This window comes from Theobroma cacao, chromosome 9 (assembly GCF_000208745.1).
Source record: "Theobroma cacao cultivar B97-61/B2 chromosome 9, Criollo_cocoa_genome_V2, whole genome shotgun sequence".
Lineage (NCBI taxonomy): Eukaryota > Viridiplantae > Streptophyta > Magnoliopsida > Malvales > Malvaceae > Theobroma > Theobroma cacao.
Genome location: NC_030858.1, coordinates 9,007,330 through 9,019,368, shown reverse-complemented (window position 1 = coordinate 9,019,368; position 12,039 = coordinate 9,007,330). Strand labels below are relative to the sequence as shown.

General features: G+C 34.2%; 3 protein-coding genes across 3 annotated transcripts in view; all 3 read left to right on the top strand.

Annotated features, from left to right (window-relative positions):
* On the top strand, nucleotides 271–6,029 carry LOC18589010 (LRR receptor-like serine/threonine-protein kinase ERECTA). The gene is made up of 6 exons (XM_018126803.1): nucleotides 271–415; nucleotides 1,051–1,125; nucleotides 2,390–2,542; nucleotides 2,631–2,813; nucleotides 4,907–5,896; nucleotides 5,986–6,029. Exons 1-6 carry the CDS (start codon nucleotides 271–273, stop codon nucleotides 6,027–6,029), a joined length of 1,590 nt encoding a protein of 529 aa, XP_017982292.1.
* Nucleotides 6,034–6,603, top strand: LOC108663222 (LRR receptor-like serine/threonine-protein kinase ERL1). Its single transcript, XM_018126802.1, has one exon. It carries the CDS (start codon nucleotides 6,034–6,036, stop codon nucleotides 6,601–6,603), a length of 570 nt encoding a protein of 189 aa, XP_017982291.1.
* LOC18589009 (uncharacterized protein Cbei_0202) overlaps nucleotides 6,982–12,039 on the top strand; it is a 9,375-nt gene continuing 4,317 nt past the window's right edge. The window contains exons 1-7 of the mRNA XM_018127805.1: nucleotides 6,982–7,371; nucleotides 7,451–7,513; nucleotides 7,896–8,339; nucleotides 9,321–9,392; nucleotides 9,982–10,107; nucleotides 10,223–10,435; nucleotides 11,802–11,849. Of these exons, the coding sequence (XP_017983294.1) occupies nucleotides 7,018–7,371; nucleotides 7,451–7,513; nucleotides 7,896–8,339; nucleotides 9,321–9,392; nucleotides 9,982–10,107; nucleotides 10,223–10,435; nucleotides 11,802–11,849 (1,320 nt within the window). The 5' untranslated portion in view covers nucleotides 6,982–7,017. The remainder of the gene's footprint in view (nucleotides 7,372–7,450; nucleotides 7,514–7,895; nucleotides 8,340–9,320; nucleotides 9,393–9,981; nucleotides 10,108–10,222; nucleotides 10,436–11,801; nucleotides 11,850–12,039) is intronic.

Genomic DNA, 12,039 nt, shown 5'->3' with positions numbered 1-12,039 from the left:
CGCCCTCAAGCCCGTTTTGTTGGCCCACTAGCTGCCCCCTCCAAACACACCGTTTTGGTGCACCAGTTTCCCTCAAACAACGTCGTTTAAGCTCTAAGCTTTAGTATATAAACCCTTTTTTTTTCTCTCTTCTCTTATTTTCCCTTCGTATTTTCTCTCTCTAGCTAGCCAAATGCTTTCCCTTCTTTCTAAAATGTTTCACCTCTCTCTCCCTTTACTACCAGCCGGCGGCTAGGGGAGCTTCTTGCCGTCGCCGACGCAAGGACATAGATGGCCGGATCTGTCTCCCCTTCTCTCTCTCCGACACCGACCGACTCTCTCTTAGCCTTCTTACTCGACGGCCGCCGGCGTTGCTCCCTAACAGGCGACTCTCCCTTTTTCGACGCCTTCCTCTCTTGGCCCTTCCGTCGATCGGGTTTGTCTCTCTTTTTTCTGGGTTGTACGACGGCAACTCTCAGCACCAGATCTGGCGTCGGCTAAGCCCTCAACTTTCTCCTCTTCAACTGGTAACTTAAAATTTCTAGATCTTCCCCAAAAGCAATCGCCGATCGGACCTCTATCCCTCTCTCTCTCTCTACTGCTAGCGTCGGCTTCCTTGCACCCAAGCTTGGGAAAGCAAAACCGCCACCACCGACGACGGCAAAACGACTCCCTTAAAACGAGCTATCAACTCTCCTTTCTCATTGTATTTTTTTTATTTTTCTGTATTTTTTTTATTGAGAATCTGTGGGTTGTTGTGGCTACTAGACTAGGATTTTTTTAGGTTTCTGGTTGCTTGTTTTTTGGCTTGCAAGTTGTTGGTTTTTCGTTCCCGATTTTTCCTCGATTGCTACAGTGCCCCCTCCTCTTTATACCCGGTTCCTGGGCACTGAGGGGGGGCACGCTCCACTACCCTGCCAGTCGTACCTCTCTCCACCCTTTTTCATTTTTTTTAATTTTTATTATTTTTATTTTTTTAATTCATTTTTTGTTTATGATTTTTGTTATAATTTTTAGTGTCTACAATTTGTATGATTTAATTTAATTATTTGCATTTGTAACTCTCCTTAGAACGGGATGCTTTGAGCAAGTTAGAGGAACTACACATGGGTGAGAATGAGCTGAACGCAGTGGTCATATCCCAAGGTACTTGCTGAAATAAAAGTTTAATTAGTCTTGAAGATTAAAATCTTGAAGTATCATATATAATCCTATTACTAGAGGTGTCCAAAGGTTAAGCTACTTGTTTATATTTATAAATTCGGTCTATTTCGACTTTGAGTTTGAGCATGAAATTTTAGACTCGAGCTTGATCCAGTTAAATTATTATATTAGTAAGAAATACATATTTATTTAACTTTAATTCTAAAATAATATTTAAAAATATAAAAGTAGTGTAGGCTCGGCCTATTCCAACACATGGATACTTCTAGCAATTACTCGTAAGGTTATTTATGTCTTTCTACTTTTTAATGACAAAAACCCCTTTCAATTTGCATGCATCTGAAACAAAATTATCTTTCATCACTTAATTACTTTTTGTTTTCTTTTTCAATAGTTTTCTTTCTTTTCAGACCCACACAATGAGTGTGCCAAAATCTAGTTTATTAGTATCTCCAAGTTTAAAAATGCTTCTAATGAGATCATAAACTACTTAATTAATTAACTCTATATATAATTAATTGATATTATTCTTGCATCTTAAGTCATTCAAAAAATTGACATGAAATTAAAATATTTAAAATAAAAACACAAAGAAATAAAAATCGTGTAAAGTATCTTATTGCTTCCAGAAGAAAAATTACAATGATTGAATTGTCCTTAATATGTTTTTAAAATTTGGAAACATTATATATTAGTCAATGTTAATATATATCACAAATATTAGAATGCTATAGTTTTTTTTATTATAGAACTTCTTTTGTTTAAGTCAAATCTATTTGAATAGATCTATTAATCAATCAAATTTTATTTTCAATTTTAACTTTCAATTAAAAAATTTTAATGAAGCAATTTTAAAACTTTGCCTAAGGACCTTAAATTTTATTCATTAATTTGTTAAATATTAAAAATAAAGATAATGAAAAAAATTGATTCATAGGTTAATAAGTGAAATATCAATATATCTCATCAATATATCACAAATGTCTAATAGAGTGTGACGGGTGTTTTAGTGAGGTTGTATGATATATATTTGAAGTTATAGGTATGAATAAGAACTATAATTATGATCAAATATTAGATTTTATAAAAGAAATCAATATGAAATAAACTAAATATACAGATCAATTAACAAAATAACATATAACTAAACAAATTAATATAAAATTAGATAAAATTCACATTTAATGAAAAATTTTGTATCTAATAGCTTTGGAGAATGTTTACATCCATACTGTCCTATTCACAGGTGCAAGAGGCTTAAAGAATCTCAAACTTGTTTATTTAAGCGGAGTTAATGCCACTAACAGCAGCGTCTTACTGCGGTCATTGGGCTGCTTCCCGTTACTGAAGACTCTTCACCTTGAATTTAATAAATTTAACGGAACAGAGACTATTCAAGGCAAGTATCGGTGATTATTTATAATGCTGCTCTCAAATGGTGTAAACTCTGGTTTGAAATATTTAATTTGTTGTTTTTGTTGACGCAGAGCTGCGTAATTTGACCAACTTGGAAGAGTTATTCTTGGATTACTCTGTTCTGCAAAACAACTTTCTTCAACGCGTCGGAGAATTGACTTCTCTTAAACTGTTGTCTTTGGCTGGAGGTTGGACCAGTGACAGCCCACCTAATATTAGAGGTTGGACCACTGACAGCCCACTTAATATTGGAGGTAATTTTGATCTTTCAACTTCCAAGCACTAAACATTGGCCTCATAGTTTTGTATTTCAAATTCAATGCCTCTTCCCTTAGCCTATACTTGCAATCATCCTCTTTTTCGTTATCATCTATGTACTTATTGATTTAAAGCTGGCAAAAAAATACTCCACCAAGCACCCTGACTTATAATCTACCCTAAATTACACATAATTAAAACATAATTTAGTAAAATAATTTAACTCAAAGTTTGAATTTTCATGAACTTTAAATGAGCCCCAAGTTGAATGACCCAATATTTGACTTAATTTGATTTAGAGTGTCTTTTTCAAAAAAAAAAACTTAATTTAAAGTGATTCAAAATTTGAAATAACTCGATATTTTTTATAATTCAAATTTAAATTGACTCAGAACCTAACATGACTTGAATTGAGCTAAAATCGAAAATGATCTATACATGCATATATTAATTAAGCTCGATATTTGTGATCGAGTTTCTAGGACCTCCTTCTTGTCATTGAGACAAGTTTTTTTATGCTTGAGATTTCATAATAGAGGGAATTAGGTTTTTCATTACATGTTTAAATTAAATTTAAATTTAATAAACTAATTAAAAATAAATTTTAAATTTAATGATAAAATTAGTGAATTTAAAATTTTATAAGAGTATTTAAGTTATTTAATTTTAGAGTAAATTACACCTATGATCTCTAAAGTTTGAGGAGCATCTCATTTTTGTATTTATAGTTTAAAAAGTAATTTATGGATCCTTACGCTTGTATCAATTTTTTGGTTAAGTTTCGTATTTAGTGTTAGTTGGCAACGTGTGACTGTCACGTGCACGTGCCGGTTCACATGTAAATTAACTTTTTTTTAAAAAAAATTTTTATTTAATTTAAATTCCTAAAATTCATATTATAATAAAAAAGCTATAAGTGAAAAAATATTATAAAAAATAGAAAAGTATAAAAATTATTTATTTTAAATTATAATATTTTATAAAATATATCTGAAAGAAAAAAGGTGCTTAATAAATATTTTCTTTTTTTATTCTATAAATTTTTTCTCTCTTTTCTTTTTATTACTTTTTGTCTTTCTTTTCTCTTCTTCTCCCTCTTTCCCTCCCTCTCCGGGCCAAGGGCTGATCGACGTCCATAAAGGATTCGATTTGGCTCAGATGCCGTCGTGATGACGACTAAAGCCATATTGGCCCAGGCCATTCGACCAGGCGTAAAGAAAAATAAAATAAAATCTGCACAATTAAACTTTTTCATATGCATCAATTGTTACACATTTACCTCAAATCTCAAACGTTTCGTCTAATAACACAATTTAACAAAAATATTTATAAAAGATAGTTTCCTACAATCGTTCAAAGTATAAAAATTAATAATTATTTTTTAAATAAAAAAACCAAAATAATATATAAGTCAAATTTTAGAGACCATGAATATAATTATATATTGTTTAATATTTTTTAAGTACAAACTTCTATATAAACAGATATAGATAGAGACAGAGAGATATAATTGTGGACTTAATTAGTGACACCTTTTCTATTTATGGGTAATTAGATCGATTCTCTTAACTTCTTCTTTTCTTTCTAATTTTCATTAGAAATTTAAACTAAAGCTTTTGTATATTATGTACTTTCACGGGTATTTGTCTTGAAGAGCTCCATATTCTAGATTATAATTTAAGGGGTACATTGCCCGATTGTTTCTCAAACCTCACATTCCTTAGACATTTAGATTTGTCTTTCAATCAACTTTCTGATAATCTAGTTACGTCTCAACTTCAAACTCTGACATCCCCCGAATACATATATCTTTCTAACAATCAATTCCAAATCCCAATCTCATTAAAACCCCTTTTCAACCATTCAAAACTCAAGTATTTTTATGGAGGCACCAACAACATATTAGCGGAAACAGAAAAAAATTTCTTGGCCCCACGATTTCAATCGAATGGAGTCAGTTTGTCTTGTTGTGGAGACGTCGGACCATTTCCGAACTTTCTCCACTATCAAAATGAGTTGCAACATGTTCGTCTCTCTCACATTAAACTAACGGGAGATTTTCCAAGCTGGTTGTTGGAAAACAATACAGAACTAAGAAGACTTGAACTTAGCAATAACTCTCTATCGGGGCATTTTCGATTGCCATTTCATGCATCCATGAAGTTAAACTACTTGGATATCTCCAAAAATATCTTTGAGGGCCACATTCCAGTAGAAATTGGAGCATATCTGCCACAGTTGCAATTTCTATACGTTTCAAGAAATTCTTTTAATGGTAGCATTCCCTCTTCAATTGGTGACATGAAGTTTTTGGAAGAATTGGACTTATCCAACAACAGTTTGACCGGCGTAATACCTGAGTCTCTTTCCTTGAGTTGCTCCTTCTTAAAAGTCTTGAATTTATCAAACAACAGCTTGGAGGGCCAAATATTCTCTGCAAATTTCAAGCTAACTAAATTGAGGTATCTAAGATTGGATGGTAATCACTTCACTGGAATGATCCCAAATAGCTTGTCCAATTGCTCAACCTTGTCAACAATCGACGTCAGTCATAACTATCTTTCTGGTGAAATCCCAGGGTGGATGAGGAATCTGTCAAATTTGAAAGAAATAATCATGGCCAATAATCATCTTGACGGTCCTATGCCAGTGGAGTTTTGTCAACTTAACATGCCAGGAGTTTTGGACCTTTCAATGAACAGTATATCTGGCACACTACCATCTTGCTTCGGCCTACCATGGATAAACCATGTTCATTTGTCTAAAAACAGACTTCGAGGACCAATACCAGACAAACTTTGCAAGAGCTCTAACCTGGAGACGATGGATCTCAGCAATAACCATTTAACTGGCAATATCCCAAATTGCTTTGGCAAGCTTTCTAGCTTGAGTTATCTTGTCTTGAGCTACAATAATCTTGAAGGTGAGATCCCAATTCAGCTTTGTCAGTTGGACAAATTAAGTGTGATTGCCCTTTCCCATAATAATCTTTCTGGTCGCATCCCTCATTGCCTGAACGTTACCCCACATGAGGAAATTAAAGGTTATGTTCATGAATATGATTTTCGATATGATGAGGGTATGAATACTTCACATATTTCTCACATATCATTTTCCACTGAAGAACCCATACAATTAACAACAAAGACCATATCCTACTCTTACAAGGGAAGAATCTTAACATACTTGTGTGGAATCGATCTTTTCTATAATAAGATGACGGGTGAAATTTCTCATGAAATGAAAAATTTTCATGAAATTATTATCTTAAATTTATCTTATAACAATTTGATAGAACCAATCCCACCATCGTTTTCTAATCTCAGAAACATTGAGAGTTTAGATCTTTCTTATAACAATTTGAGTGGGAGTATCCCTCTTCAATTGGTTGATTTATCTTTCTTGGCTTCTTTCAATGTGTCATACAACAATTTATCTGGAAAACCACCTCCAAGGACAAATCAGTTTGCAAGTGATTTTGACGAGAACAGCTATTGGGGAAATCCTTTTCTTTGTGGAGAACCACTGCCTAAAAAGTGTTCAATAATTGAAGTATCATCAAACTCAACTGAAGATGGAGAAGATGTTGGTTTAATTGACGTCACATCCTTTTACGTGACTTTCACTGTGTCTTACATAACTGTTTTATTGAGTATTGCTGTGGTTTTATTCATCAATCCTTACCGGAGAGGAGCATGGTTCTATCTTGTAGAAAAATGCATCAACTCTTGCTTCTATTTTGTTGTGGGCAATCTTCCCAAACTATTTGGTTGTGGTAACATGTAATGTAGCCAAACTATATTCGTCCTTCTTAATAAAATGTAGTTTTTTTTTTTTTACTTAAGTATCCTATTTGGCACTTGAAATAATGAAAATTTAAAATTAAGCTTCAATTAGTTGAATTTTTTATTTGCTACTATAAGCGCATACCCTTAATTGAAAGAACTAGAGTTATATTTTTTTTTTCACAAAAATTGTGCTTGAATGAAAATTGTGATCGATTGGTTAAAAATAATCAGTGAATTATTAAATTTATATTTTAAAATAATTTATTAAATATTTTAATTATAAACCTAACTTACTACACGGGTTAAATCCCAAGGGATTTGAGTATAAATATGACACCTTTACTAAACGGTAATTACAAAAATTTTTCTGCGAAAATATAAAACGGTTTCTTATCCAAAGCTGGGACTCGGTATGGTAGCTCTCACAATGTCGTCTCCGCTTCAATGTCCGTCCAAGCTTCTCTTTCCTCTCCCCCATCCTTACTGCAACTCCGTTCTCCCCTATCCCACTCCACGACTTCCGTATCCTCGTCGCCAAACGGTCCGAATCATCTGCGCCAAGAGAAGAGGCAAGCAGAGATACCCTTCGGAGAAGAAGAAACTGAAATTGAAGCAAAAAGAAGTTGTATCCTCCGTCTCGAACAAGTTCGAGGGAATTTGGAGGCTCTCCAAGCTTGCCGTTTCGGTCCAAAACGACCCCGGAAAAGACTTTCTCGAAGTCCATAATGGCTTGCTTCAAGAAATCGCTAAAGTCCTCGAGTTCCCAGTAATTTCTTGTCTCGTTTAAACTTATTTTAGAGAAATGTTCTTTTTTTTCTTTATTTTCTAATTTTGGTTTATTCCAGGTTGCTTCCATGTTGCCAGCAGAAGCTTTCTCAGTGGTTCGGAAATCTTTTGACGCAAGAAAGGTAAGGAATTTAGGCTCTGTTCATTTAGTACTTACTTTTTTATATTTATTCTGAAAGCAGAAAGCCGTGTAAATAACATATTTAATTAATAGTATTTTTGAGAAAATTAGAAATGACAAATGTAATCTTTCTACATAAGAAAATTAATTGTTTTACTTTTATAGACTAATTATGTTGATTGATACCAAGGAATAACTAGTTTTCAAATATTATACATGTTGGAACCTGTTCCTGCAGCATACTTTTTAGTGCCCAATATCTATTGTCATTTCTCTCAAATATTGTCTTTGGTTTGTTTTATTTGAAATGGAAGAACATTGGAAAATAACAGAGTTTAAGTTGTATATACATTTTACTAATTTGCTTTGTTGATGGTCTTCAGATACTGAAGGAGGCTAAGTTTGTATATACTGTGGATATGGATGTCAGAAAGCTGCTGAGTTTAGAACCCCGTACGTGGGACTTCATTTCTCGGTTGGAGCCAAAAGTTGGGCTTATAGAACATATGCCTCACGAAAGAAGCAGTCATGATTTGACCAGTATAGTACGTGATTTTAAAGACAGCAATGATGATACATTGGCAAGAGAGCACAGACATAACATTGACTCTAGTGTATCACTCAAGTGTTCCCCAGCTAGAAAACCAAAAATTGCAGTTGTGGGTAGTGGCCCATCTGGCTTGTTTGCTTCCCTGGTTCTTGCAGAATTTGGTGCAGATGTTACTTTGATAGAACGAGGTCAAACAGTTGAGAGGAGGGGGCGTGACATTGGTGCTTTAGTTGTTCGCCGTATTTTAGAATCAGAAAGCAATTTTTGCTTTGGGGAGGTTATATCTCATTTCACTTGGTATTTCTGCTAAAGCATATTTATTATCATAATTGCTGATATTATTTGGTTTCATTCTTTAGTGTCTGCTATTTTGAAATAGGACTGCCTCTTAACTTAGAGGACCATTATTTTGTAATCGAATGTAATGTGACCGCCTGAGTTTTCTCAGTAATGTAAATGTAGCTAACTAGCTTAGTTAGATCAAATTAATTTAATCTATTCAAAAAGTATTATTGTTTTTTATATTAAGTTTTGATAAGTTGGTTGGACAAAGGGAGATAGAGCATCATACGTTTACAGCTTTATGGTTCTAGTACTGAAGTGGAGAACAGGTTGAAGTAGCAATGACAAGGTGCTATCTAGATCACATGCATAGTACAATCTTGTTATTTTACTAGAAACAATATTGTGAAGCTAAAACTTTTGCTTTCTCTCTCACTTATTCTTGTTGTCCTGGGTCAGATCTGCTTTAATACATAGTTAGTTACAGATGGGAGAAAATGCTGATTCTTGGTGCTAAATAAATAAATCTCATTTTTTACTTTGATGGATATTGTAGGCTTAACTACTTTAACTGAGGCCAGAGAACTTCTTTTTTATGCTTTCTTGTCTGCAACAAAGGGAAAAATGTTTAGTATAAATGTGCTCTCTTTCCTGATTCCAATCAAGCTTTTAAATGCATTTTGGTCTACACCAATGCATTGTTAGTTATCTATGATAGCATATAACCCTGTAAAACTACTTGCCTCATAAAATATTCAAGAAGCAATTTTTTTATGGAAAATAATAACTTGGTTAGTTGGCTATCGAAGTCATTTGCTTGACTTCTATATATTTCCTGTGAAATCCAAGTCCTTTGTTGCTTTTCTCAAAACCAACTTCATTTTTCTTCTCTATGGGGTTTTTAGTTTTTATGTTTCTCAGCTAGTGTTATTTTTTCATTCACTTTCCAGTCATATTAAGGACTTATGTATGGCAGGGTGGTGCAGGTACCTGGAGTGATGGAAAGCTGGTAACTAGAATTGGAAGAAACAGTGGCAGTGTTTTGGCGGTCAGAACCATTCCTCAGGATTTTAAAATCCCCCCTCCCCCCCTTTTTTTTTGTTGTTCTAGTAAAGTGTTGCTTTCTCCTACTCCTGGGTTGATATTCAGTTGTCATCAGCATGCTTTTATATGGATTTGCTAATTGTATGATTTTTTAAATTAAACCCACCTGCTCTTTCTGCATGGAGATATACTTAGACAGTGCAATGTACTTCCTGCATGCAATTGATTGCACTTGGCATAATAATGATGAAGTTTTGAATTATGGCACTTTATGTGGATTACAGATATTCATTGATGTATATCTGGCTATTGCAAAAAATTTTGATATGCTTAGTATTGTGAAGGACGGATTGTTCAGCTAAAAGAAAGCCCAATTGCTCTGCCACTAAGTGGGAGGTTTAATTCCAAACATCAGAGAAATGTTGTGTAGCTATATTTATTAATTTGCCAAAAGGATATGTTGATAAAGAAAGAAAAGGGAACTATAATCATTTCACCCTTATGTGTTACATGTATTATTGTGATTTTGAGTCTTAAAATTTTATCATGCATTACTCACAGAATAGATTGACTCACAAATATTCTTTTCTCAGATCATGAACACCTTGGTTCATTTTGGTGCTCCGAAAAATATATTGGTTGATGGAAAGCCTCATTTGGGAACAGATAGGCTGGTTCCTTTACTCCGTAACTTTCGGCAACATCTTCAATCATTGGGTGTGAGTTTAATAATTAACTTCTTTCCTTTTGATATTAATGTGTATATCAGACAAAGTTTGCTTCCTTTATTACAGTTCAAAATGTGATTTTGCTTTTTCGTTTATATATGCTTAGGTGACTATCAAGTTCGGAACGAGGGTAGATGATCTGCTCATACAGAATGGACATGTTATGGGTGTTGAAGTCTCTGATTCAACAAATAAATTGCAGTTAGACTGTAAGAGGTTGGGATTTGACGCAGTTATTCTGGCTGTTGGACATTCTGCACGTGATATATATCAAATGCTTCTTTCTCATAATTTGGATTTGGTCCCAAAAGATTTTGCTGTGAGTTCTTGTGCATCACTTGTGCAACTTTGCTTTGTTAATATATCATTTCCTGAAAGCACATTCCCCTGCATTTCCAACTTTTGTCACTTTATCAATGTTGCCCAGCATCAACTGACATCACTTACAGCTAGTGTGATCCTAAAAGCATCAAAACAGTTGTTGTGAGCATTATCCCATGATTGAAGTATGTGAACTTGCATTGGTGAAACACATGAATAGTTTATATCATGATCTGGGAAAATGAATTCCAGGGGTAGCTATTTTGTCTTAGTGTGGGGCATTCGGATGGACCACTCTATTAGCCACTACAGCTTTCATTCTTTTACTCACCTACCTAAGATATTATAACGGAGATTACTTCTTTGTTTTAGTTTTTTGAATTCTCCAAATTTATCTCTTATATAGATGCACATTAGAGGAGACACCTATAAAACCATCTGAATACACGCACACATGGGTAAGCTCAGACATATGATGCTGTGTGAAACACAGTTTTTAACAGTTTTCTTGAGTTGCCTATGGTTCATTTCACTCTTCTCAATCCTCAATCGCTTTTTCCTTTTCTTTTCTTCCAAGTGTTGGTGCCAATGGTCTACTGGAAATTGCAGAATTTTCATTGTCATCTCATGGTGAAAGCACATTCCCCTGCATTTCCAACTTTTGTCACTTTACCAATGTTGCCCAGCATCAACCAACATCACTTACAGCTAGTGTGATCCTAAAATTATCAAAACAGTTGTTGTGAGCATTATCCCATAATTGAAATATGTGAACTTGCATTTTTGAAAAACATGAATAGTTTATATTGTGCTCTGGGAAAACGAATTCCAAGGGTAGCTATTTTGTCCTAGTGTGGGGCATTCGGACAGACCAATCTGTTAGCCACTACAGCTTTCGTTCTTTTACTCACCTTCCTAAGATATTATAACAGAGATTACTTCGTTTTTTTAGTTGTTTGAATTCTCCAAATTTATCTCTTATATAGACGCACATTAGAGGAGACACCTATAAAACCATCTGAATACATGCACACATAGGTAAGCTCAGACATATGATGCTGTGTGAAACACAGTTTTTAACAGTTTTCTTGAGTTGCTGATAGTTCATTTCTCTCTTCTAAATTCTCAATCGCGTTTTCCTTTTCTTTTCTTCCAAGTTTTGGCTCCAATGGTCTACTGGATATTGCAGAATTTTCATTGTCATTTCATGGGGGTACTGAGAGCTGCGGACGTTAGTTATATACGTTCTGGAATGTGTTTTGTGGCTGGCAATATCATTTAGAAATGAATAAAAATTGTGCAATGATACCTGAGTTTGGATGTTGATTAGTAATTTATCTTCGTAACTTGCTTTGTCAAAACAGGTTGGTTTTCGAGTAGAGCATCCTCAGGAACTAATCAACAGCATACAGGTCATTTATATATTTTTGTTTTAATTTTTTTCTGTATACTAATCAAGAAAAGTTCAAGTTGAGGAAATTTTGCATACTCATAGCTGTAATTATCTCCAGTCAGCTGCATTCTGATTTGGAACTTTTCCTTCTACTCACGTATAAAATGGATTTGTATGCCTCCTCTCTCACCCCACCCCCCCCCCCCCCC

Excerpts from the sequence above, each read along its gene's own strand:
- LOC108663222 (XM_018126802.1), top strand. The coding sequence starts at position 6,034 with ATGACGGGTGAAATTTCTCATGAAATGAAAAATTTTCATGAAATTATT.
- LOC18589010 (XM_018126803.1), top strand. The coding sequence starts at position 271 with ATGGCCGGATCTGTCTCCCCTTCTCTCTCTCCGACACCGACCGACTCT. Across the intron at positions 416-1,050 it reads TTGGCCCTTCCGTCGATCGG|AACGGGATGCTTTGAGCAAG; the intron begins GTTTGTCTCTCT and ends AACTCTCCTTAG. Across the intron at positions 2,814-4,906 it reads CAGCCCACTTAATATTGGAG|AACTAAGAAGACTTGAACTT; the intron begins GTAATTTTGATC and ends AAAACAATACAG.